Raw genomic sequence first — 26,940 nt, forward strand, 5'->3', positions numbered from 1 at the left:
TCTTCCCCCCAACTAGTGAAGGGTAGCTTCTCCCCTCTCCACCCTTCTCTCCTCCCATTGTTTCTCTGCCTCCACACATGCCTCCAGCCAACCCCCAACAGACCAGGGAGATGTGGAGGCATCAAAGTGTCATAAATTCTAGGAACAGGCAGCAAGGGTCAGGGGCTCAGCAAACAGGAGCCAGGCAACCACTGGGATGTCTGATCACATCCTGGAGAACAGGCACAATCCTCCAAATAAGCCTACTTCTCCCTCCCCATCTCCCCTTCTCCTGGCATCTGTCAGGGAGAAAGCACATGATTTTGAAGTCACAAAGACTTCAGATTACAGCTCTACCACTTATCGTCCTTGTGCAAGTCTATGGGTAAGTTGTTAATACCTTTAAATATCACTTAGCTTATGGGTAAATCTGGAGTAATTACGTTTGCCTCTGGTGGATGTTGTGAGAACTGAAGAAAACCGTGGACTCGAATAAAGTGCCTGGCAAAGGGCCCAGCACACAGTAGGTGATCAGTGAATGCTAGTCCCTTTTCCTTCCCTTCACCTATCCTGTTTCTCCTTAAAGCTCCAAAGTCTGTTCCTTCGGTCCCTCCCCTTGTCCCCTCCTAGTGCCAGGACGCTCTGCCAGCCACTCCTTTCCCCTGCCTGCTGACAGGCCAGGTGCTCCCTCCCTCTGCCCTCCCCCCTCCCCTGGGCCCTGCTCTCTGCCCTCCTGGGCAGCCAGGGCAGCAAGGACGGCACCCAGGGAGTTGCCCCATGGACAGGGCCCCACAGAGACAGCACCGAGCCTCACAGGGTAAGAGGCCTTAGGCCCTGCAGGCAGGTGGAAGGCACGCCAGGGGGTCAGAGGAGAGGAAGAGATGGGACTAGTCAAGAAGTGAGTGAGTGAGGAAGGACAAGAAAGAGAGAAGGAGAGATATGGATTGTCAAGGGACCCCAACAGGTGAGACAGGACAAGTTTTGATAGAAACAGGAGAAACAGGAGGAGGGGCGGGGGACATGGCAGAGGAGGAGAAATAAGAAAGAGGGAGAAGCAGGAAATACATGGAGGGAAAAGAAAGGGAGAAGTGAGGAAGGAGGAGACAAGTGGGGTGGCGGGAGAGAGGGGTACAGGCAGGCAAGCCAGATCAAGGGAAGGATTAGAATGTGGGCAGCACCCCCCAAATGTCAGTGCCCTGTGGGAGCTATACTGGTTCAGCGGGGCAGGACCCCGGGTAGCAGTGGCAGGAAAGCTGGCCATTTCCATTCTGTTTACTCACCAATGGGAAAGCCCGTGCTGCCTTTGAGGATGACAGACAGGGGTGGGGGGAAGAAGCAAGCTGCCTGTGCCCAGTGCCCTCCTCCCACTGGCCAGGGGCATGGGGCTTCCTCTCTGCAGAGAATGTGGGGTACCGAGCCCAGGCATCAGGGGACAGAGTCAGGCAGTCCTTGGCCCCACCAACGACCTGGTTCAGAGACCCCCTCAGAGCAGACCCCATGGCGACATGCTTGGTCAGCTGTGAGCACTAAGGGGGAAAGCCGGAGTGACACAGCCTCCAAACTCCAGGGCCACCTGGTGGAGGAAGAACGCCACTGCCAGGCACGCAAGGGGGCACCCCCATCCAGGACCGCTCTGAGGTGCAAGGCTGGAGGCCAGAGAGCAGTGCCAGGGTGCCACGTCAGGGAGGAAGCTGGGTGGGGCCAGGCAGGATGGGCGGGGAGGCAGGAGGGGCCGACGGAGCCACTCCCTCCCTGGGCAGTCCTCCCCACAACCCCACCCCGGCAAAGGCCAGGCCTTCAAATCTACCCACCCTACTTGGCCCAGTGGAGGAAGCCTGCCAGAGAGGCACTGTGGGGTCCAGGGGAGGGAGGTGTCCAGGATTGGACAACAGAAGGAAAAAACTGACAGCAGATTCAAAGATTAGGGAAACTGGAGGAGGCATAGGCAGAGCTGCAGGGTTTTCTGGGACAAAAGACTGTCCCTGTGTCTTATGAGGAGTTGTTGTGTGGATATAGGAAAGAGACCAGGTCTGGCAGGGGAAGCACCTTCAGGGGCTCCCTTGGTAGATGTTTTAATAAATGCAAACCATGCAAATGAACAACCCCAACAAGGCTCTAGCGAAGGTTTTCCCTTCAGCAGCCCCTCTGGGGGCCATGCCTTCCTGCTCACCCCACATCAACCCACATGTGCTGCCCACTCCCCACTGAGACAGATGCCACACAGCAGATGGGAAGGGTTTCCTTCCTTTGCAGGTTGGTGGGCCAGGGGAGCCAGGGCCTATGGGAGGCAGAGCAGGCTCCATGCTTGCAGCATCCTCTTCCTCCAAACGTCCTCACCTCCTACTCTCAACCCCACACCTCTGGGATTCCCAAGTGCTTTCAGGCACAAATCAACAATCAAGAGATTTAATTCCCACAGAGGTTTAACTCTGGCTGCATAATATTTACTCTGCACCGCTAATGGGCCAGGCCTATAGAAGGCTCTGGGAATAACAAGGTGAATAAGGAAGACACAGTCCTTGTCTCCGTAGGGATTACCATCTAGCAGAAAAGCCCCGGTTCACAGATAATGACACAATGCGGTAAGTGCCCGGAAATCAGCCCCAAGGTCCTGGGCGTGTAAGCACCAGAGCAGGGAGAGGGGCACGTACCACTTCTTTAAGGAGGAGACCCTATGGGAAACTTGAGGGCTGAGGAGAAGTTGGCTAAACTGGGGGGAGGGGGGGAGGGAAAGGCATTTCAGGCAGAAAGGGTAGCTTGGGCAGTCCCAGAGTTGGTGAGGAGCACAGCAGTCTCGAGGACTGGAAGGAAATGATGAACAGAAGGTGCTGTGGAGGTAGTCCCACCTTCTCCTCAGACCAGGTTCTGCTGGGAAGGAATAGGGAGGCTGGGGGCCTGTGAGTGGGGGCAGTGTCTCTCGGTTCCCAGTGTCTGCAACTGTTGGCCCTGACCCCTCTCTTTTCTTTACAGAGCTTCTGGCTGCAAAGAAGACCCACACCTGTGAGTAGAGGACTGGGCAGGAATGGTACTGGGTGTGAAGAGATGGCCCGGAGTCCCTCATGGGTGGTGGGTGGTTCTTGTAAAAGAAAGACACGAGGTTACACAGAAACCTGGACAAGCCTGGAGAGAGGTGGACCCAAGAAAAGCAGGGGAGAGTGGGAGAGAGGGAGATGGGGAAAGGAGGGGAAGGGTTGAGGAAACCTCAAGATCAGGGCAATGGACGAGATAAGGAGGAAGCCTGAAGAGTGAGCGAGAACATCTCAAAGAAACAAGAACAATTAGCAGGGAGCTGTGGGGAAAGGAAGGGAGCCATGCTGGACAGAGACACAGGAGATGGAGGGGGTGGGGCGGGAGCCCGGTGGCCTGCATCAGGCTTTGTGGGCAGAGCCAGGTTTGGTGTTCATTTCTGTGGTTAACACATCCTGGGGTGTGAACAAGCCTGGGGCCAGGCTGGTCAGGGCTGGAGAGCAGGAAAGCCTTTATCTCTGCAGAAAACACAACGGAGAGGGACACTCCGGGTCCCAGGGCCCCCGGAGAGTGAGGCTACAGCATGTAAGAAGAGACTAGAGCTCAGGAAGGACTTCCCAATGGATACTAGGGAGTAAGCATCCTCTCTAGGGACCTCTCAGCACCTCAGGTCTACCCTCTTGGTTTGTGGGAGAAGTTATGCCACCAGAAAATGCACCCACTCCACCTCAGTCCCAGAACTTATAACCCATCAGAACCAAGCACACCCTTAACAGCCTGAGAGCACTCTGTGGAAGACCTCCATGAGCAGGGGTCCCTGGCTCGATGAGGACAACGCTGGGGCCAGAGGAGCTACCTATCTGGCTGTCCCTTGAGTCGCTGACCGGTTCCTCCTGAGAGCTCACTGCCGCCCCTTCCACTGTCAGAACTGCCTAGAACCTCCTGTTCCAGGCAGAGGAATCGTCAAGGGCAGCAGCATCACTCTGTCCCTGCTCTGGGCAGACAAGGGCTGGGGGCCATTCAGGACGCTACACCCTCCTGGGTGGGGGCTTGCTTTGCTCAGCACAATCCTGATTTGTGCCTCGCCTGCCCCTAGCCACAGGGCCCCACGGAAATGCTGAGCAGGGCCCTGGGAGGAAAGCGGGTCAAGGAGTGACGTATGAATTGGAGGAGGGGAGATAGGGACCACATGTGGGTGGGGGGTGAAGGGGGAGTTTTGGAGCAGCTAGAACTGGAAGAAGCTAAATTCCATTCTTAGCCTTAACGCCTTATCACGGAAACCTGGGCCAGGGCCACACCCCTTTATGTCCTTCCCAATCCACTGGTCCCATGCACCCGAACCTCCCTACTCCCATGAGTGTCCTTCCAAGAACCCAGACTGGCAGCCCTTTGCCCAAGCCACTGCCCAGCTCCAGAGAGCTGAGAAAGGACAAAGGGTAAGGCCTGTACCAGGCTGAGGAGCTACGAGAGTTCCTGTCAGGATCAGAGGCCTCTTAAATTAAGAGATTTGCCCCAGAAAAGCCAGGAAAGAGTAACACCTCCCCCAGGTGGAGTTGCTCTGAAAATGGTCTCCAAACTAAGATGACCCCAAGAAGGAAGGAACCCAGGAAGGGGCCGCCAGACCAAGAGGGGGCCTGATTACTAAGGTGTCCTGAAGAGGGAACTCCCCAGCTGAGGTACCCATAAGCAGCTATGAGGCTGAGTGGCCCCTCAGAAGGACCCTCAGGGGAGAAACTCAAACACAAGGAGCTGTCCCACGCTGTGATGTGCTCCAGAGCAGACTTGGACCAGAGAAACCCTTCCATTCCTCAAATGGAATCTGAGGCCAAACTGCCTGAGTTTGAATCCTGACTTTACCACTTACTAGCTGTGTGACCTTGGGCAAGTTACTTAACCTCTCTGTGTCTCACTTTCCTCATCTTTGAAATGGAGATAATGGTACCTACCTCATGAAGTATTTTGTGAGGATTAGATAATCCATATAAAACATTAGGAACCACAACAACAAAAAGACCAGTAAGAACCATTGCTAATACATAGTATGTATCATCATCACCAGCACCACCACCACCATCACCATCATCATTCTAATTTCAGCAGTTTTGCTCCCGAGGAAATTTTGGACAGACTAACCCCTCCTATAGATAGTGGTCACTTGTCTGATAATTATTACTGCTACACTTATCATTTATTCCCTAGCCCAGGGCATACATTGTGTCCATAGGGAAGGCATGAGCGTGGTGGATGGTGGGGCAGCCTCCCAGACTGTGCCTCAGTTGATACAGCTATTGGCAGTCCACAGGGTCTCAGGTGGAACAAGCCACCACCCCGGGCAGACATCCTGTGACTTACCTCTTGAAACATCCCTGTCTCTGGAGTCACCTGGCAAAGAGGGTCAGGCTTGTGGGTCCTCAGGGGGAGGGGCAGTAGGAAAAGGGCCCCAGGCTCCTGTGAGCTCCATTCTGGCTTCCCAGCCAGAACTACCCTGTCAGGTGGAAACAGTCTTTACAGCGTGTGGCTGTCGCATGTGGTTTTGGAATTTTCCAACGCCCCCTACGATTGCTGCCCCGCCCCTCACACCCTGCCCCAGGCCCAGATTGGCCACGTGGGGCGCCTGTCATCCTACCAGCTGCACCCCAGGGAGGGGTGGGGGGTGGCAGAGTTGGGGGGTTGTCAGTAGGCCACCTGTGTGGTGCTAGCTTAAACCCCCCTGCCCAGAAGCATTGGGGGAGAGCTGGGTGCAGAGCTGTGGGCTGAAGCTCTGCTGAGTGCCCTCGCCCCCCACCCTGCTGCCAGCTGTGCCACATCTCTGGACCACCCGCCGCTGAAAAAGACAGGGAGCCAAGGTGGCAAAGACCACAGCTCAGCCATGAGAAGTAAGTGAATGGGGCCACCTGGGAGCAGGGGAAGCCTCGATCTGGTCGTCATCCCCAGGTCCTCTGGAAAGGAGGGGTGTCTTGGGAACAAAGTGAGCAAAGTTGAGTGTTCTGTCCGGACAGGGTGTGTCCAGATCAAAGCTAAGGTCTGTTGGGAGGTGGGTGAAGTAGCCGGGGTGTCTGGCTTCTCCGGCAATGCTCTTAGAGCGGTGATAGTAAAGGGACTCATTCCTCTGTCATGAGCTCTGGAAATGATCTCCAAGAGTATCTGACATGCCCTGTACCCTCCTTTTAGAAAGAGACTGAGACACAGAAAGGCTGAGATCATACAGCTGTAGTAGATGAAGGTTGCGATTGACAGGTGTCCTGAATGCACTCTCCCGGCTCCCATTGCGTGGTGGCCCTCTGTGCCTTCAACCTGCCCGCAAATGGGCTGGAAAGGGAGGCCAGAGGAGCTGCTGTGACCTGGAGCAGCGGGACAGTGAGAATCAGGTGAGGTCAGCAGGCAGAAGGGGTCAGAACCCCCGCATCCAGGCCTCAGAGCCACCATGCTTTCTGCCCAGCTCAAGGACACAAGGACCAAGTTGAATCCAGCTAGGGTGCCATGAGTGTGTGAGTGTGTGTGCGTGCATGTGTGTGTGTGTGTGTGTGTGTCCCACCCAAGTTCAATCACCTATTTGATGAGCAGGATCAGGCAGTGGAGATGGGAGCAGAAAGCTTTCAGCTTTACCTCCTTCCTGGCTTGGAGTCATGGGCCAACAGCTGGCAGACAGATGTCCAGGGATCCTGTGCCTTCTCGGAGAGCAAGGGTGGGCAAATCCTCCAGTCCCCATGTTCATGTAGGAGAAACCAAAGAACTTCCAAAGCACCGGGTAAAGGAGAAAAAGGAAAGCCCCGTTCCCCAGTGGCCTGAACCCTGAGGCAGCCCCAGCCTCAACTTGGGGTCTTCCCATACGACGCAGAAGCAAGGCCATCTTGGGACCTGGAAAGACCCATGAGCTAAGAGTCTAAAGACCAGGTTTTGCTGCCACATCTGTCACTGACTAGCCGTGTAGTCTAGGCAAGTCATTGGGCTATGATCTTCTTATCTGCAAAACAAGGAAGCTCAATTTAAAAACAAAACCAGTTTTGGAGAGGCTCCCAGTTCTGAGGGTCCAGAACCAAGCCCTGGTCCCAGAGTTAGGCACCCCCAAGGGTAGTGAAGGGCACTCAGGCTTCCCAGAGGCTGGAAGCGAGGAGGAGAGCAAAGGAGCAAACTCCACTGCGTGGGGTGGAGACTCCAGTGCAGCTGTATGAGCTGGGGTGGGCCAGGAGGGGCTAGGAGAAGAGCCGAAAACTTCTACAGGAAGAAGGGGCCCCCGGAGCACCAGTTTCCCTCCTAGATTTTCCCATTAGCACAAAGTTTAGCAGACCTGTCTTCCCAGAAATGGTCTCAAACCAGCAAATCCGCTACAGGAACCAATGACTGGTATGCTTCAGTGCTGGGCAGGAGGGCAGGAGTCCCCAGGACCGGGTAAGGGAGATGACAGGTCCTGTCACAGCTCCATCCAGGCCGGTAGAAAGGAGAGGGGGGGTCTCCTCTGGTTGGGGCTCTGTGCGACTCGTCCTTCTCACTTAGACACTTCTGGGAATGTCACAGCCCCAACTTACCTGACTGCCCCCACATGAGTGCCAGCCACCACGGTGTCCTCTGACGACAGCTGCGGCAAGTTGGAGCACTGGGGGCTTGGGATTATGACACACCCAAAGATCAAGGAGCAGAAACAGACTGAGAAATAGAGAAAGATGCAGGTGATGTCCAAATGGAGGTATAAAGGGAGAAATACCAACAGAGCCCAAACATTGCCTTGTGAGACCAGAGACAGAACTGGAGTGCAGAAGACACACAGACACACAGACTCGGGGAGAGAGGCAGCAGAAAGCGTGCTGGCAGTAGAGGGGGCACACAGAATACCGAGGGGGCCTCAGGAAGGTGGAGAGTGGGAGGCATGGAAGGGGACACACTGAGTACTGAAGGGGTCTGGGAAGACTGAGAGAAGGAGGTATGGATTTCATGGAGTTTCTGGAAGGGTGGTACAGGATCCTTGCTCCTAAGTAGAGAGGAAATGTCCACGAGCCAGAATTCCCCCAGTCAGCCAGAGGGAGGGTGGCCTAGTCAGCTAGCTCAGGCCATGGCTAGTGTGAAGCCATAGGAATAAAGCCCCGGCATTAGGCCCGGGGAGGTGGAGGACAAGGGGTACAGGTGCCTGCCTGTCTTTACTGTGCCTGAGCTTTCTCAGCTCTGGTTATGCTAATGAAGAGCAGTGAGCCAGAAAGAAGTCCACCCTCCAGGTGCCACAGAGAGCCCCTCCTGCCTTGCATCTCTCCTGTTCCCTCCCCATTTCCTCTCTTCCCATTCCTAACAGGGATCCCAAACACCCCACTCACCCCGCCCCCAGCACGGGGCTCTAGAAGTTAGAGCATCCCAGCCTGTCCCATCTCCAGACATGGGTGTGGTGGCTCCCCCCCCCCCCCCGGTCCTGCCTCTGTGCCCCTGACTCAGACAGGAAACTGATTTCTGCTGCTACAGAGCTCTCCAAGGAAGGCAGCCCTGGGGTCTCCTCTTGTCCTCCAATGACTGGTCCACTCCTCCCGCTGCTGCCACAGTGGTGCCCTTCCCTGGGACTTGGGGCTTGGAAAGGATGGAGATGTCTATCTGGGAGGAAGGATGGTAACGGGGCAGGGCCTCTGGGCCAGAACCTCTGGGCCAGAACTAGGGTGCTTCCGAGTCCTCGGGGCCTCCTGGAGCAGCAGACGCCTCTGGAAAGGAGATGACACAGCCCTGGAGGCAGGGAAGGTGGCTGAGTGTGACATCTGGGCTCCCGCTACTCAGAGCTTCCTCCTAGTGATTCATCCCCTCCCCCATTCACTGGTTGTTTTCACTCAATTCTTTTGTTTCCCCTCCTTTCTCCTGTCCCAGACTGTGGGGGTGGCGGGGGCACAAGGAGGGGGTTTCAGGTGGCTGGCTCTTTCATGGCTTTTCAGAACCCCAGACTCTCCCTCGCCCACCTGAAGTTTAGCTTCGCTATTTTCTCAGGCCCGGGATCTGGGTGTATCAGCAGAAAATTCTCGCCATGGGCTGGGAGCAGTGCTCACCAGGTAGAACTGCTTCTCTCCTGACCCCCACCCAACCCCCAGCCCCTCCCTTGCCGGCAATACCCACCACCGTGGTTTTCAGCTTTGCAGAAGCTGCGGGAACTGAGAGCTGAGCAAGGAGAGAGGCTGGCAACAGGCCGGGGAACAGGAGAGTGGCTGTGGTCTCCGTGCGGAAAGGGACTGAGAGTTTGGGCTGAGGGGAGAGGGGGCACTAAGCTAAGAAAAGAGACACGTTCCTTTTTTCTGTTCACTCATTCATTTCTGCAGAGGTCTACTGAGATGTGTGAAAGCCAGTCCACACCCCAAAGGAGCGTGTCTTCCAGAGGAGTCCCCAGTCAGGAGCTCTGTTGGGATGGGAGCGCTGTTCCACCTTGGCCTTAGAAGCATGCCCCTGAGAAATGGGTACAGGCGGGAGGAGGCTGCCACCGTGGAGGAAGAGCTGAGACAGAGGGATATTGTCTCCCTGGACCGTTACACTAGGCATGACTCCTGGCTTTAGTTCCACGGGTACCCTCCGTGAATTCCCTCCTGGCCACCCCCTCACTTCCCACTCCCCCCCCCCGCCCCCCGCAGCCAGTAAGTTACCTCTCCCTACCCCATTCTCTTCAGTGCACTTGGGCAGCTCGTCCCTGAAGAGTATTTAGTAAAATGGTTAAGGACACTGGCTCTCAAGTTTGAGGGACCTGACTTCAAATGCCAGATCTGTCACTTCTGGCTGTGTAACCTTAGTCAAGCCACTTACTCTCTCCTGGACTCAGTTTTCTCACCTGTAAATTGGGGACAAATGCAAGTAATATCTACTTCACAGGATCGTTGTGATCATTAATTGAAAAACATATAAAACCTGGCACAGAGCTAGAATTCGGCCAATGCTTATGGCTATTATTATTCCTCCTTAATCAACATCCATTGGAGAAAAGGAGAAAGAGAAGAGAGGGAAGGCCTAACTCTACCAGGCGTCCCCAAACTATAGCCCGCAAGCCACATGCGGCCCCCTGAGGCCATTTATCCGGTCCCCGCCGCACTTCCAGAAGGGGCACCTCTTTCATTGGTGGTCAGTGAGAGGAGCACTGTATGTGGCGACCCTCCAACGGTCTGAGGGACAGTGAACTAACCCCCTGTGTAAAAAGTTTGGGGACCCCTGCTAGACTGACGGTGCCAAGAGGAGACGAGGATCCCAGGTTCCTCTGTCCGTATCCTTTCTCCACCAGGCCTGGGGATAGTTCTGGGGTTGGAGGGGAGAGATTCCCCCAGGGTTGCAGGCCCCACTTTGCACCTACCACTTCCTCTCTGTGGCGTAGGGCACCAGGACGGGGCCCAGAGCTGGCTTCTTAGGGTGGCACAGGGCCAGCTCTGGATGTATTCAAAGTGCGCTATCAGTGAGTCTCACAGCTGTGAGAAGAATGAGATTAGAGGAGGCTAGAGGGAGGGAGAGCAGACTGCTTTGCCTGTACTGTATTTCCCCACCTAGGACATGTTCATTGGCAGGAAGCTCCCTGGGGATCCTGCAGTGTCCGAGGCAATCCAGGAGAGATTCATTTCCTTTCCTAGTACTGCATCAGAATGATGTCGTTAGACGTCACACTGGATGATGGAGAAGATACCAGAATGACCTCGGGAGGAGACCACCAACACCACCCTCAACCCCGGTGGGAGCAGCCTGGCACAAAAACCAGGAAAAGGAGGAAATTCTTGCTACTTAAAAGTGTAGGCTGAGGCCCAGCAAGCTTGGACACCAACCAGGAGCTTGTTCAAACTCAGTATCTAGGGCCTCAGACCTCCCGAGTCAGGACCTGCATTTTAACAAGATCTCTAGGCGATCCTGTTTGAGACAAAAAGGGCTAGAGTCATCCAGTCACTAGATGATTTCAGGAGATAGCGTGTGCGTGTAGGCATTTCTCTCTCCCTGGAATCAGAGGGTTTCCTTTGATGGCCCCTGGGAGAGAGTGACAGTGAGACCAGCAGATCTTCCTGAAGCAGCAGTGTGGGCAGGGCCCGGGCAGAGGAAGGCTGCTGAGGGGGCTGTGCTGCAGGGCTGGCCCAGAGGTTCCTGACCTTTGCTTGGTTCTAGTTCCTGGCACCATCAGGCCCTTAGATGGTAAGTTCCTGGCAGGCCAGGCTCCCAGGCAACAGTTTGAGTAATCCTGTGATTACTCAGCACCCCCTCCCCAATCTGGGTTCCCAGCACCTGCTGCTTCAGAGCAGTGGCTCAGGGGTGGGTTTGGGTAAAGTATCCGAGGTGTTTTTCAACCCCTGCTACCCCCACTGCCACCTCTGCCAGTACCCTTCCCGTCCTCTCCCCTCCCCTCCTCCACAGTCACACTCGTGCGCACTGGGACTTTCTCTTTGAGGTTTTGGGTAGATGACATCGAAGGGGACACAGGTGGCAGGGGAAGGAGGGAGGACTAGGACAAGAGGGCCCGATAGTGCTGACAGAGTCAGGACATGAGTGGGGCTTCTCCGTGTTTCTCTGGCCATCTCTCCATCTCTGGGTCTAAGTCTCTATTCATCTGACCATCTGGCTGGGACCCTCTGACTCTGTGTCTGCCTCACTGGGTACTTCTGACTCGGACTACAGTTGGGGACATGGAAGAATGGCTGGCCTGGTGGCTGGGGTCCAAACTCAGACATCTCCCAAACACAGTATTTGTGAAGGGGGCCAGTGGCCGGCCACATTGTTCCACGAGAAGGGCGAGGTCTTTGTGACCCTGTTGTTTGGTCCCTGGGTACGGGACCAGCAGCAGGTCAGGTATGGGGCAAGGAGATATGTCTGGGTCACCCGTGTGGTCAGCACACACACGCACACGGATGTGGCTCTGGGAGAAGGGAACAGGCAGGGAGGCCTGTGGTTGACGGCGGGGCTGGAACCTGAGTTCCCACTGTGGCTTGGCCTAATCTCCCTCCCACTCACATTTTTGGGTGACCCACGTTGGTTTCTCCTCTCTCTGGGCTTAGGTCCACTGAGGGGAGAGATACCACAGTGTTGGGGGGAAGGTGTGAGCTGAGGGCAGACTCAATGGGCGTAAGCATGTCTGTGGACCTCAGATGCCGACGGGCCCTCTTCGCCCTCGGGCCGCGTAGCAGCAACTGGCCCACACAGCGCTTTGCCTCTAGCACTATGCTTTCCACGAGCGCTAACATGAACCGCACTGCCTACAATCACCCGTGTACAGGCAATGTTATTTTTACCCTGAATTTACCAAGGACACTGAGGCCTAGAGAATCTAAGTGACTTGACACATGGTTGCCCCACACTTTCTGTCCCTTTGCCAAGTACGCGAACCCCTCCTGTTCTCTCTTCCCCTACGTGCATTCCAATCTGCTCTTCATTTACTGGGAGAATCGGAAAGCTCACTTTCTGTCTGTCCTTGATGACCCCAGCTCTCTGTGTGGGTTTGGGGCAGGCAGGCAGGTGGGGCCGGGAGCTGAGGACTCAAGTCCTAATGGAGGGAGGGCCTCAGACGCCCCTGGGCCCTGCTTCCCCGGAGGAGGCGGCTGCTCACTCTGACTCACCCCAAGGCTGGCCTGAGGCGATGATGGTTCAGGGACGATGAAAAGAGTGTTCCAGGGCGTGGTGGGCAAGCTGTGGGCATCCTCCCACCTCACCTCAGCGGGCTCTACCCGCGACCGGGTTCTAGATCTGCGCCCACAGGGAGCTCGCAGGAATGTGTTTGCCTGGTGGGGGAAGATGAGAGGGAGACATGTCAGAGATGAGAAGAGGCCTCAGGTCTAGACCACTTTTCTAGCCTGGTCCACCCCGGGCCTCCCCCTCAGAGGGTCAATGATGGCAGAGAAGGGGCCCATGTGCCCTTGGGAGTGACGAAAACACCTGAAATAGCAGGAATCCCAACTCTGCCCAGCTCCCCTTCAAAGCTGGGCCGGCAGAAGGCCAGGTGCTAATCCCTGACACTCAGTAGAGAGCTGTGGGCATTGACAGGGACAGGGAGAAGTAGAGGCAATGAGCCTGGGGCAGCATCAGCGCAGGGAGAAGGGCAAGCAAAGCTCACAAGGAGCTCAGCGGCCAGGAGGGGGTCCTACTGCCCAGAAAACAAACACTAACACAAATATATCAATACATGTGCGTACCCGGCCCAAGCAGACATGCCCATTGGCTCACAAATCACAAATACCTTTCATGTGTACGCACACACACACACACACACACACACACACACAAGCACACTCAAACATGACCGCTGATTTGTGTACCCCAAAAGCCACATACACAAAATAGCATAATGGAAAGCTCAGGGAAACTGTGATGTAGACCCAGCTCTGGGGCAAACTGGCTGCGTGACACTGGGCCAACCACCTTCCTCATCTGGCCTCTTTCTTCTTCTGTAAAGGAAAGGAAAGGTTGAATGAGGTGGTCTCAAGTCCCAGGCAGTGTTAACATTCATGATTTGTGCGCATATACTAGAGCTGAACACAGAGACCCTCGTAGGCACATAAGCATACTCACTCTTGCGCGCTGATACACACCACCCCCCTCTCTCTGCTCTGGGGCTGGGCCTAGGAACCCTGTTTGATTCTCTCCCCGGCTCTCAGGCATCCAGCAGAGCTGGCCTGTTTAGCCCCGCTCTCCTGTGCTCCCTGCCCTCTCTGGGCCCCACTCTGTGGACCCTGCCCCTCCCTCAGCCCTCACGGCCCAGCTTGGGCATCTCTACCTGGCCCCCAGGTGTCCCCAGCCTACTGCACCACATCTTCCCGCCATACCCCACGCTCTGCCACGGGAGCTGAGCCCCAGTGGGGGAGGGGCACAGAGGAAGCCCCCCTGGGCGGGAAGCAGGTGTTGTGAAGCAGTAAGAACTCCTAGGTCCCCAGGCGGGAGGGAGGCAACTGGAGCTTTACAACTTGAAGGGCTGAGCAGGTGGCCTCCCTGCAGCTGCTTTCCCTGCCTCTCTAGAGCTGGTGCAACTCCTGCAACTCCCTGCAGCCCCACAAAATAAAAAACGGCCTCCACAGACCCTTTGCTGAGCATGACTTGGCACTCCGCTTCTTCCATTTTGCCAGAGGAAGAGAGCAAGCGAGCCGTGGGACGGGGAAGTAGCCACAGCCCAGGAACACAGGGTAAGTGCCAGAGAAGGCCCTGGGCTGACCTCACGCTCTTTCTTTTCCAGCACAAATTGAAGTGATTCCTTGCAAGATCTGTGGGGACAAGTCATCTGGGATCCATTACGGGGTCATCACCTGTGAGGGGTGCAAGGTGAGCACACACATGTACACAGTCTCCTAGAGACGAGGAGAGAGCTTGGTGGCCTTTGGCTTCAGGGACGGGCGCCTGCGGCAGCAGGAGTAGTGCCTTACCCGGAGGGCCCAGCACACAAGGGGTGGGAAAGTGATTGTAGAACAAGTTGCAATCGTGCTAGGAACTGGAGAGAAAACTAATCATAGAGCCTGAGAGTTGCTGGGCTGGAGTCTGTGGGCTGGCGGCGCCTGGGACTGAGCTGAGCCTGGCCGGGGTCAGCAGCCTGGTCCGCCTTCCCCAGGGCTTCTTCCGCCGGAGCCAGCACTGTAACGTGGCCTACTCCTGCACCCGTCAGCAGAACTGCCCCATCGACCGCACCAGCCGAAACCGATGCCAGCACTGCCGCCTGCAGAAATGCCTGGCACTGGGCATGTCCCGAGACGGTGAGGCCAAGCGGGCAGTCCCCTGCGCATTCCCTGCAACCTTGATGGGCAGCCTGGGCTCTTCAGATGCCTTTCCGGAGGGACGACAAATGCTCTTTGCCCCTCCCTGACAGGCCCCATGTCTTCCACTGTCCAATGTTGGGGTAGGCGGGCCACCCTCATCCTAGCTCTTCACAGTCCCCAACCTGAGGCTCTGCTAGAACAACGTTCCTTTCCCGAAGGTCCCCAACTCTTCATTTTCTTCTCCTTGGAGAGGGTTCTCCTCACTCCACTTCTCGCTGGCCCAGAGGCCATCCAGGTTCTACCTCTTTCCCTCCTGCCCTGTCACTCTAGTCCCGACCCATCTCCCTTCCTAGCCCCGCATCCCTATCCTGGGACACAGGATGGTGGCAGGAATAGCAGCCTGAGAACAACCCAGAGGCCACGAGGGTGGAGAGGTCTGCTGCTCCTGGTGCCTTTCTCCACCTTCCTCACCCCCTACCTCCTCACGCCCCCCGCCCCCACCCCACCACAGAGGGAACACGAGGCGGGGCAGGGGGAGGCATGAGGTGATGGGGAGCCAGAAGGAGCCTGTCAGCACTTTTCAGCGCCCAAAATAACAAAGTGAAAGGAAACACAGAGGGGCACAAGGGGCAGGCGGGGCGAGGGGCTGTGCCCCCACACCTGGGAGGGTGGGGGGAGTGAAAAGGCAGGAAAGAGAGAGCAGAAGAGGATGTTCAGAACAAGCCGCGGAGCCTGGGTTGGGCTGTGGTGAGTATCTAGGTCACCAGGGAGCCTGCAGGCCTGACCACAGGGAGACCTGTGTTCTCAGCTCTCCTCTTCCTCCAACCCTCCTAGAAAGGCGAGGTGACCCCAATACAGCTTGAGGCCCCCTACTCAACCAACCCCAGCCCCAATATCAGGAGGCCAGCATTCTCAGTCCAGACTCATTGCTTAAATTCTGCCACATTTAGAAGATGGTTTCAAGCTAGGACTGTTTACTCAGGAGACCAAAATGTCTAGGCTGGACAGAACCCTGAAGCAAACAACAGAGAGAGCTAGGAAGGGTCTGGGACCAAAGTCCCCTGAAGGGAAGTTCTCAGGCGAGACCTGAAAAGTTCTTCTTGGAGTCAGCTATTAAGGGAGCAGTGAATTAATCCTGCCATAATCAAAATGCCACTTGACTCTGCCAGTCCCCATCCTCCCGCCTGAAACACTCCTCAACCCCGACCTCTTCCAGCTGTCAAGTTTGGGCGCATGTCCAAGAAGCAAAGGGACACTCTCCACGCTGAGGTGCAGAAACAACTACAACAGCAGCAACAGCAGCAACGGGAGCCAGTGGCCAGGACCCCTCCTGCAGGGGGACAAGGGGCAGACCCCCTGTCCTGTACCTTGGGGCTCCCAGGTGGGCAGCTGCCCCTGGGCTCCTCGCCTGACCTGCCCGAGGCCTCTGCCTGTCCCCCAGGCCTCCTGAGAGCCCCAGGCTCCAGGCCCTCCTACTGCAACAGCTTGGCCAAGGCCGGGCTCAACAGAGCCTCATACCAGCTCGAATACAGCCCTGAGCGGGGCAAGGCTGAAGGCAGAGAGAGCTTCTATAGCGCGAGCAGGCAACTGACCCCTGACAGATGTGGACTTCATTTTGAGGATCCTGGGCTGAGGGAAGCGGGACAAGGACCAGACAACTACTGCAGTCCCAGTTTCCGCAGCACCCCAGAGGTGCCCTATGCCTCCCTGACAGAGATTGGTGAGCAGCTGAGGAGGCAGAACGGGTGGGGATGATGAGGGAGGGGCTCCCAAGAGAGAAGCCCTAATGGGCACCCCATGTCAATCAAACATGAGCCCAAGAGAAAGGGATCCTGGACAAGGGGCTGCGGGGAGGGAGAGGAGGGGCAGGCCAGGCAGAGGGGTGCCCTTCATAGGTGCAGGGTGGGAGCCAGCTGAGATGGAGCCTGTGCCTTCCCCTCTGGCCCCAGAGCACCTGGTGCAGAATGTGTGCAAGTCCTTCCGAGAGACGTGTCAGCTGCGGCTGGAGGACCTGCTACGGCAGCGCTCCAACCTCTTCTCCAGGGAGGAGGTGGCTGGCTACCAGAGGAAGGTGAGGCCAAGGGACCTGCCAGGAGGGAGGACATCCCACCACTGGGGAGTCTAGAGATGGCCACTGGCACACCATGTGGGCGGAGGCAAGGCAGGGCATCAGATAGGCACAAACATGTACCTAATTTGAAGTGACGGCTGTCTATACCCCAGCAGATGGATGAGCCTCTGCCTAGTGACATTTTACTTAGTCCCCATTACCCCACCATGGTGCACTCTCCTTGATCCTGTAGCAAACATAACAGTCAGAGCCCTGATTACCATTTGTTGAACACCCTTCTCTGCCAGGCACTGTGCTAAACGCTTCTTTACATCAATTATCCTTGACCGTTATGACAACCAACTGATAAGGTTGGCATGTATTTCTATTTTTAATGGACTGGGAAACTGAGCTCAGAGTGGTTAATAGAGTCACTCCAGGTCACAAAGTGGTGGAGCCAAGGGCAAATTCAGATCCATTGGCCTCCAAACTTCTGTTCTTATACTCTGACAATATACCACTTGCTCTAAAAACACTTATTTGGCACAGAACTGTTGCTTCTCTGAGTTATTAAGACCTTTCGGTATGTCCTTTTGGGAAAGGAGTCAGTGTGTTCTTTTTTCATCAAGATGCAAATGCTTTGAGTGGAAATCCCGGGTTCAGTTCCCAGTCAGGGCACACAGGAGAAGCGGCCATCTGCTTCTCCACCCCTCCCCTTCTCTCTCTCTCTCTCTCTCTCTCTCTTTGCCTTTTTTTTTGTTCTCCCACAAGAGCTCACTCAGCACCAGCGTCTGGTGGGTGCTCAGTGTGTGCAACCCAATGAAGGACTTGACCCTGAGTGCGCATGTGTGCTGAGACTAGGCAACACGGCCGTACTGAGAGAATGTGGGAGTTCATAACTTACCCCCTGCAACTTGGCAGTCCGGGCTCCCAGGGGCTTGGAGCAGTCACTGGGTCATAAAGTGGGCTACAGGGGGACCCTCCTCCTTCCCTGCAGTCAATGTGGGAGATGTGGGAACGCTGTGCCCACCGCCTCACGGAGGCCATTCAGTATGTGGTGGAGTTCGCCAAGAGGCTCTCGGGCTTTATGGAGCTCTGCCAGAATGACCAGATTGTGCTGCTCAAAGCAGGTAGCTGGGGCAGTGGGCAGGCCTGGGAGATGGGTGACAGAGTGTGGAGTGGGGCAGGCCTGGGGGGATGGGGAGTGGGGCAGGCCTGGGGGGGTGGGGGACAGAGGGTGGAGTGGGGCAGGCCTGGGGGGGGTGGGGGACAGAGGGTAGAGTGGGGCAGGCCTGGGGGGGGTGGGGGACAGAGGGTGGAGTGGGGCAGGCCTGGGGGATGGGGGACAGAGGGTAGAGTGGGGCAGGCCTGGGGGGGTGGGGAGTGGGGCGGCCTGGGGGGGTGGGGAGTGGGGCAGGCCTGGGGGGATGGGGAGTGGGGCAGGCCTGGGGGGGTGGGGGACAGAGGGTGGAGTGGGGCAGGCCTGAGGGGATGGGGGACAGAGGGTGGAGTGGGGCAGGCCTGAGGGGATGGGGGACAGAGGGTGGAGTGGGGCAGGCCTGAGGGGATGGGGGACAGAGGGTGGAGTGGGGCAGGCCTGGGGTGTGGGGGACAGAGGGTGGAGTGGGGCAGGCCTGGGGTGTGGGGGACAGAGGGTGGAGTGGGGCAGGCCTGGGGGGGTGGGGGACAGAGGGTAGAGTGGGGCAGGCCTGGGGTGTGGGGGACAGAGGGTGGAGTGGGGCAGGCTGGGGGGATGAGGGACAGAGGGTGGAGTGGGGCAGGCCTGGGGGGGTGGGGGACAGAAGGTGGAGTGGGGCAGGCCTGAGGGGATGGGGGACAGAGGGTGGAGTGGGGCAGGCTGGGGGGATGAGGGACAGAGGGTGGAGTGGGGCAGGCCTGAGGGGATGGGGGACAGAGGGTGGAGTGGGGCAGGCCTGAGGGGATGGGGGACAGAGGGTGGAGTGGGGCAGGCTGGGGGGATGAGGGACAGAGGGTGGAGTGGGGCAGGCCTGAGGGGATGGGGGACAGAGGGTGGAGTGGGGCAGGCCTGAGGGGATGGGGGACAGAGGGTGGAGTGGGGCAGGCTGGGGGGATGAGGGACAGAAGGTGGAGTGGGGCAGGCCTGGGGGGGTGGGGGACAGAGGGTGGAGTGGGGCAGGCCTGGGGGGTGGGGGACAGAGGGTGGAGTGGGGCAGGCCTGGGGGTGGGGGACAGAAGGTGGAGTGGGGCAGGCCTGGGGTGTGGGAGACAGAGGGTGGAGTGGGGCAGGCCTGGGGTGTGGGGGACAGAAGGTGGAGTGGGGCAGGCCTGGGGGGGGGGGTGGGGGACAGAGGGTGGAGTGGGGCAGGCCTGGGGGGGTGGGGGACAGAGGGTGGAGTGGGGCAGGCCTGGGGTGTGGGGGACAGAGGGTGGAGTGGGGCAGGCCTGGGGTGTGGGGGACAGAGGGTGGAGTGGGGCAGGCCTGGGGGGGTGTGGGGGACAGAGGGTGGAGTGGGGCAGGCCTGGGGTGTGGGGGACAGAAGGTGGAGTGGGGCAGGCCTGGGGGGGGTGGGGGACAGAGGGTGGAGTGGGGCAGGCCTGGGGGGGTGGGGGACAGAGGGTGGAGTGGGGCAGGCCTGGGGGGATGAGGGACAGAGGGTGGAGTGGGGCAGGCCTGGGGGGGGGGTGGGGGACAGAGGGTGGAGTGGGGCAGGCCTGGGGGGGTGGGGGACAGAGGGTGGAGTGGGGCAGGCCTGGGGTGTGGGGGACAGAGGGTGGAGTGGGGCAGGCCTGGGGAATGAGGGACAGAGGGTAGAGTGGGGCAGGCCTGGGGGGGGTGGGGGACAGAGGGTGGAGTGGGGCAGGCCTGGGGGGATGAGGGACAGAGGGTAGAGTGGGGCAGGCCTGGGGAATGAGGGACAGAGGGTAGAGTGGGGCAGGCCTGGGGGGGTGGGGGACAGAGGGTGGAGTGGGGCAGGCCTGGGGGGTGGGGGACAGAGGGTAGAGTGGGGCAGGCCTGGGGGGATGGGGAGTGGGGCAGGCTGGGGGGATGAGGGACAGAGGGTGGAGTGGGGCAGGCTGGGGGGTGGGGGACAGAGGGTGGAGTGGGGCAGGCCTGAGTGGAGGGAGGTAGTTAAGGAACCAGGATGCTGAGAGGGACAGATACAATGCCTTGCTTTGTGTGACACCTTCCCCACCTCCCGCCCCCTCCCCCTCCTGCCCCAGGAGCAATGGAAGTGGTGCTGGTGAGGATGTGCCGGGCCTACAACGCTGACAACCACACAGTCTTTTTTGAAGGCAAATATGGTGGCGTGGAGCTGTTCCGAGCCTTGGGTGAGGGCCAGGGGGGAATGGGAGAGAGGAGCTGGATGGGTCTAAAGCTTCAAGACCCAGGGCGCCCTCTTTTCGGCACAGATTGCCTCGTCTGCTCCTAACACTGAGAAGGTGGGCATCCTCAGGCATTGCACTGTGGCCACTCCAAGCTGCTCACGTTTTTGTTTCCTGTCCATCAGGCTGCAGTGAGCTCATCAGCTCTATCTTTGACTTCTCCCGTTCCCTGAGTTCCCTGAGCTTTTCTGAGGATGAGATTGCCCTCTACACAGCCCTTGTCCTCATCAATGCCAGTGAGTATTGCTGGGCTAGGGTAAGGGACATTCAGCTAGTGGGGGTGTGACAGACAGTAAAGAGTCTGGACCTTCAGATGAGGTTAAATCTGGGAAATTGCTTTAAAGAGCACATGAGCAATATAGCTGTAAAATAAAATTACTTAAAATGAAGATTTAGAGGAGCCTGAGAGAGGGAAGAGGGCAGCACAGGCAGGGTGGAGAAGTAGGGAGATGTGAGAAAGAAGTGAAGTGAGCCACTTCCCTAAGAGAAATAAGCCTGCTTGTCCATCCAAGTCAGTCATGCCGTTGTGGCGGGACATTGGAATCACCTAGGGAGCTGTAAAAGGAATTGCTACTTAGGTCTGCCTCCCAGAGACTCCAAGGTTATTTATCCGGGGTGCAGCCAGAACAACAGAATTTTTAACAGCCTTTCACAGGTGATCGTAATGTGCTACCAAATCTGAGAATCACTGCTCTGTGTGGACTAACTCTAAGACTGTGTGCCATCGTGGGGGACTCTGGACATCTCTCTACTAGAAGGGAGTAGGTTAGGCTGAGCTGGGCCAACAGAATGCCAAGTATTTAGAGAACCTGAGGAAATGGCTCAAACAACTAACCTGAATTTACAGACCAAAATTATCAGTCTTCTGGCTCTGCCAATGAGTAGAGACCTAAAAATATTCCTTAAACTGAAAGTCAAGTTTTAAAAGATGGCCCTGGACAATTGGCTCAGTGATAGAGCGTTGGCCTGGTGTGTGGAAGTCCCAGGTTCAATTCCCAATCAGGGCACACAGGAAAGGTGACCATCTGCTTCTCTACCCCTCCCCTTCTCTCTTTCTCTCTCTCTCTCCTTCTCCTCCTCCTGCAGCCATGGCTCTAATGGTTTGAGCAAGTTGGCCCCAGGTGCTGAGTATGGCTCCATGGCCTCACCTCAGGCTCTGAAGTAGCTCAGTTGCCAAGCGATGGAGCAGCTGCCCCAGATGGGCAGAGCATTACCCTGTAAGGGGCTTGCTTGTGGATCCCAGTCAGGGCACATGCGGGCATCTGTCTCTTTGCCTCCCTGCCTCCACACCTCTCACTTAAAAAAAAAAAAAAAAAAAAAAAAGGTGACCCTGCCCTGTTGGCTCAGTGGTAGAGCATTGGCCTGGTGTGTGGAAGTCCCAAGTTTGATTCCCGGCCAGGGCACACAGGAGAAGCGCCCATCTGCTTCTCCACCCCTCCCCCTCTCCTTCCTCTCTGTCTCTCTCTTCCCCTCCCACAGCCAAGGCTCCATTGGAGCAAAGTTGGCCCCGGGCGCTGAGGATGGCTCCATGGCCTCCGCCTCAGGTGCCAGAATGGCTCCAGCCTCAGCAGAGCAACACTCCAGATGGACAAAGCATCGCCCCCTGGTGGGCATGCCAGGTGGATCCCAGTCGGGCTCTTGCGAGAGTCTGACTGCCTCCTCGCTTCTAACTTCTGAAAAATACAAAAAAAAAAAAAAAAAGGTTTGAAAGATGACTTCCGGCTATTTTATGGAGCCAGGGCTAAAGGTGGTTGAAATTAGCTGCAGACTGCTGCAGAGGCCCTGACGCTGGCCTAGGTGGCTTCACGAAGGCCATCTCCTAACCGAAGTCATCCTTGGCCAGAGACAGGGGACTTGTCCAATCCCTTTTTTTCTCATGGCAGAATCCTAGTGCTTAGCATTGGATGGGCTACCAAGGAAAAGACAGTTTGGAGTAGAGAGATCAGAAGTTCTCATCCCTTTAATCCCCCTCCGCAGTTTTCCTTGTACACAGCTAGCCAGTCCCAAGGCCCCAGAGCTATCCATTATCAAATCAACACACACACACAATCACACACACTCAGCTGAAAGACCTCATCTACACAGATGTCCAAAATAGTGCACCATTTTGGTGGAAGCTCATGTCCATGGTTTTTTCTTATTCTGACTATGGCCCCATCCTCTCCTTCAGGCCGGCCAGGGCTCCAAGAGAAAAGGAAAGTAGAACAGCTTCAGTCCAGTCTGGAGCTGGCCTTTCACCACCATCTCTGCAAGACTCATCGCCAAGGCATCCTGGCAGAGGTAGGAGCAGTCACGGGGGTAGAAGAGGTCCGGCCTAGTGCCAGAGCTGTGACATCAGGGCTTATGAGGCCCAGGGTCTGAGAGTACAGAAGAGCATCTGTCATAATGCATTAGAGAGCTTGTGATGCACAGGAACTAAGGGAACAAGCAGTCACTTCTATGTGCATGAAGACAGAAAGTTAGAGAGCCTGGAATTGGGAGGGACCTCCAGGGAACAATTCAGTTTAATATAGCTAACACCCAGCACCTGCTTATACAAGGCACCGTGGAATGGAAAGATACAGAGCTTTGTCCTTGTCCCCATCACGAGTTTTCAGTCTGCTATGAAGAAGAAGCTCATGCACCAATAGCTCTAACATATAGAAGGATGTGATATATGATACAAAAGGAAATTTAAAAGGTGCTGTCACAGATGTGCTTTCTTATCCTCAGGGCAGCTCAGTCAATAGGGCAGGTGTTAATATCTTCCTGTAGGGTTAAAGAGACTTAAGTGACTTATCCAAGTTTACACGATTGGTAGTAATAAATGCAAGATTTTATCCCTGTGCTTTTTCCACCATATCCCTGTGCCCCCGATACATTACTTAGATAACAGATATTGGGGAAATGTTAGAAGAGCAAAGAACAGGATTAAAAATCATCTTAGACCTGACTGGTGGTGGTGCAGTGGATAGAGCGTCAACCTGGGATGCTGAGGTCCTAGGTTCAAATCTCCAAGGTCACTGGCTTGAGCTCAAGTCACTGGCTTCTCTTGAGCCCCCCAGTCAAGGCCCATATGAGAAACAATCAATGAACACCTAAAGTGACACAACTAGGAGTTGAAGTTTCTCATCTCTCTCCCTTCCTGTCTCTCTCACTAATAACGATAACAACGATAATAATAATTTGGGGGTTAAAAGTTACATCATAAATGCTTCCTAGAGAAGATGACATTTAAAACTAGGTCATGAAAGCCCTGGCTGGGTAGTTCAGTTGGTTAGAGTGTCGTTCCGGTGTTGGGTTCGATCCCCAGTCAGAGCACATACAAGAATCAACCAGTGAATGAATAAATGAGTGGAACAACAAAATAGATGTTTCTGTCTCTCTCTTCCTCTCTCTCTAAAATCACTGTAAAAAATAAAAATAAAACTAGGATATGACATAGCTAAGATTTTAACAGATGTTCATGGGAATGGGGCAGGCATTTCAAGTTTAGAGAACAATATGAGCAAAAATAAGGAGCAAAATAATGACTATATGGAGAATATAGTTCATGGTACATTTTGGCTGAAGTGTAAGATCAGGCTGATGGAGGCAGGGAAGTAGCAGGAGACAAACTTGCAAATTAGGTCAGGGAGCAAATCAGAGAGGACTTTAAATGACATATTAAAGAGTAAAGACTTTATTTCTAGGCAATGGTGAGCCCCCAGGGGTAGAGGAATGATATCATCAGAGCTATTATTTAAGCAATTTAATTTGGAACCAGTGTAAAGGAACCACTTATGTAAGCACTCAAGCCACAGGCCCTTGCTATGTGCCAGGCACGGTGCCCAGTGCTGAGGATACAACAATGACTTAAACAACAGTCTCTGGCCTAAAGGACGTCAAGTCTGGTAAAACAGATTAGGAAGTGGAGAGAGAGACTGGAACCTGGGAAAGAGTTAGAAAGCAAATCACCTCCCCACTGTCACCACACACACGACACCCATTCCCGAACTATCAGTTTTCACTTAGACTATTAGAGAGGCCTCCTAATTGGACCCCTGCTCCAACTCTGTCCTACATCAGCCACACAGCGCTGTTCTCAGTCCTCCCACAGCTGCCTATCATACTGAGAATCAAGTCTAGAGTCTACTGTGTCATGGTCTACCAGCCTCATGACATGACCTCTGACTGCTTTTCTCACCTCATCTTCTCCCACTGGCCTATCAACCCATTCCAGGAATACTGGCCTCCTTGCTGTTCTTCAAACTCATCACACACGGTTGTGTCTCTGAGCTTTTGTACCTACTAGAAGGTTCTTCCCCGAGTTTTCTAAATGGCTTGCTCCATCCCTTCATTCTGGAAAGATTTTCCCAGACCACCTCATACAAAAAACCCCTCAACCTTCTTTATTGTTCTTTAAAGAAATTATCTGGGCCCTGGCTGGTGGCTCAGTGGCTAGAGCATTGGCCTGGTGTATGGATGTCCTGGGCTTGATTCCCAGTCAGGGCACATAGGAGAAGCGACCATCTGCTTCTCCCTCCATCTTTCCTTTCTCTCCCTTTTCACCTCCCACAGCCAGTGGCCCTGGGTGCTGAGGATAGCTTGGATGGTTGGTCTGAGTGGGTCAGCCTCAGGCACTAAAAATAGCTTGGTACTCAAGCACCAGCCCCAGGTGGGGTTGCAGGGTAGATCCCGGGGCACATGTGGGAGTCTGTTTCACTATCTCCCCTCCTATCACTTAGAAAAAAGAAAGAAAGAATTTATCTAACATATTATATATTTGTTTATTTTCTGTTTCCTTCACTAGAATATACACTTTATAAAGATAGGTATTTTAGTGCTCGCTTCAGCAGCACATATACTAAAAAGATAAGTATTTTATTTTATTCACTGATGAGTCACCACAGACCATTCCAGTACCTACCTAAGTAAGTTCTCAGGAACTATTTGATGAATGAATGAATGAATGAATGAATGAATGAAGCTATTACAAAAGCCCAGACAAACTCAAAGTAAAGCAATACAAATTAAAAAATTAAAATACAATCAATTCAAGAGATATTAGGGGTCATATGCTGCCTGCTCTTCCCTGACTGCCCTTTCCCTGGGGAACTAAACTGGGGAGGCGGGGTAGGGGTGACTGTGACAGGTGTTTTTAAGCCTCATTTGCTTATAGGGGGAACTGCATAAGACAAATAGCTTTCTCATCCTTTCTCCAGCAAGGTATCCCTCCGTTTCTTCATGGGTGTCTGGGTCTTTTTCATTCCCCCTCTGGCTGGGTCCTAGCAGTATTGGGTACCTGCTTAGAAATTGTTTAGTTCAAACAAACAGTAATTGAGCATTTGATTGGGAATGGAGTAACAGAGACCCTACCCGAAGAGCTTAAACCTAGGGTGGGAAGGCAGACAAGTTGGATCATTTTTCTAAAATGGTATTTAAGTGCTACCCAGAGGAAGGACCCTTAATCTGGGGAGAGGAGAAACTAGTTAGAGAAATATTCCCAGAGGAGGTGACACTTGAAAGTAAGAATTAATTGCCCTGGCCAGGTAGTTCAGGTGGTTAGAGCATCGTCTGATACACCAAGGTTGTGGGTTTGATCCCCAGTCAGGGCACATACAAGAATCAACCAATGAATGCATAAATAAGTGAAACAACAAATTGATGTTTATCTCTTCTGAAATCAATCAATAAATAAAAAGTAAGAATTAGCCCAGCAAAGAATTAGAAAGGCATTCCAGGTGAGGGAAACAGTATCAACAGAGGGAAAGAGTCATGTAACAGTATATAAACCAGAGAGGCAAAGAATGTCACTATTATAAGAGCATACAGTGTAAATTAAAGGCTTTAACAGGGTTCCTTTTAGGAGTAGCAGGAACAGGATCGGGGGTTTCACCCAGAAAACGTGCACCTGGCCCCCATCAGTGTTCCCTTCCCTCCACTTTCCTGACACACACCTATCCCTACCAGTGGAGCCGGTCTGTTCCTCAAGGGCCAAGTGCACAGGAGAAAGCACAAGGGTCACCCTAGGCCAGGACTTTGTTGCTCAGGGGAGAGCGCTGAAGTACTGACCACTGCCTTCCTCACTAACCCATCTCCAGCTGCCATCCAAGGGGAAGCTTCGGAGCCTGTGCAGCCAGCATGTGGAAAAGCTGCAAACCTTCCAACATCTTCACCCCATTGTGGTCCAAGCTGCTTTCCCCCCACTCTACAAGGAACTCTTCAGCACTGAAATCGAGTCACCTGAGGGGCTGTCCGAGTGACCTGAAGAGGGACTACTTTCCTTCCCTAGATCCTGCTGGACCACCTCTCTGGACGCCTCCCACCCTCGGCCTGTCCTTTCTCATGCCCCCTGGAGTATGGCCCTACCTTATCTTTGGGACTGAGCAAATGCTGAAACTGGTTTTCTGCCCACAGGCCTCTCTGGCTGTGGGCCAAGAGCCCGAGGGCGGGGATAGCGGAACACTATCTCCAGCCTCGGCTTTGTTCTGTCCTCTTTCCCATATCCCTCACCCTAGCCTCTGGGTGGGGGGACTCTAAGAACCTTTAGGAGGACCAAGGTGTCCTCAGGACAACAGGGGGGATCTAGGACACCCTGGACAAATGGAACTCAATTCTGGGCTCAGAAGCTAAGAATAGGCCTTTTAAATACCTCATTGTGCTTTCCCGCGGGCTTTAGCAGAGGGAGAAGCACCAAGCTCCGAGACTGGTGGCTGGAGCCCAGAAAGACCTGTATAGAACTTGAATCTGGACCTTTAGATTTTCTGCCTCCCTCCTTCCCAGCTCGGCAAGAAAATGGTTGGGCCCCCTGCCCTTTTCCTGGGGTCTAAAAAAAAACTGCATACACAAAGGGTAAGGGGCTGGGGATAATTTTTTTATGGGATTTGGGTATAGGGTAACATCATAGACAGAGAGAGAACTCAAACCTCTTATGTGCACTTTAAAAATAGACATCAGGGGTTACAAATCTGA

At 54.9% G+C, this 26,940-nt stretch overlaps 1 protein-coding gene across 3 annotated transcripts; it reads left to right on the forward strand.

Annotated features, from left to right (window-relative positions):
* Window positions 1-674: 674 nt before the first annotated feature.
* On the forward strand, window positions 675-26,940 carry RORC (RAR related orphan receptor C). 3 transcript variants are annotated; one of them, XM_066362489.1, is made up of 12 exons: window positions 698-796; window positions 2,511-2,561; window positions 2,950-2,979; window positions 14,078-14,163; window positions 14,447-14,588; window positions 15,808-16,311; window positions 16,541-16,662; window positions 17,639-17,771; window positions 19,846-19,953; window positions 20,133-20,243; window positions 22,178-22,287; window positions 26,070-26,940. In XM_066362489.1, exons 2-12 carry the CDS (start codon window positions 2,549-2,551, stop codon window positions 26,229-26,231), a joined length of 1,521 nt encoding a protein of 506 aa, XP_066218586.1. In that variant the 5' UTR covers window positions 698-796; window positions 2,511-2,548; the 3' UTR covers window positions 26,232-26,940. The 3 variants fall into 3 exon arrangements, with proteins under 3 accessions (XP_066218585.1, XP_066218586.1, XP_066218587.1); XM_066362488.1 differs by lacking the exon at window positions 2,511-2,561 and having other exon boundaries at window positions 675-796; XM_066362490.1 differs by lacking the exons at window positions 698-796; window positions 2,511-2,561; window positions 2,950-2,979 and adding an exon at window positions 5,749-5,822.

Source organism: Saccopteryx leptura, chromosome 2 (genome assembly GCF_036850995.1).
Source record: "Saccopteryx leptura isolate mSacLep1 chromosome 2, mSacLep1_pri_phased_curated, whole genome shotgun sequence".
NCBI classification, from domain to species: domain Eukaryota; kingdom Metazoa; phylum Chordata; class Mammalia; order Chiroptera; family Emballonuridae; genus Saccopteryx; species Saccopteryx leptura.

Bases quoted from the DNA above. Each gene is read 5' to 3' on its own strand.
- RORC (XM_066362488.1), top strand. From the start codon at position 757: ATGGACAGGGCCCCACAGAGACAGCACCGAGCCTCACAGG. The intron at 16,663-17,638 runs GTGAGGCCAAGG...CCTTCCCTGCAG, and splicing joins TGGCTGGCTACCAGAGGAAG to TCAATGTGGGAGATGTGGGA. The intron at 20,244-22,177 runs GTGAGTATTGCT...CCTCTCCTTCAG, and splicing joins CCTTGTCCTCATCAATGCCA to GCCGGCCAGGGCTCCAAGAG.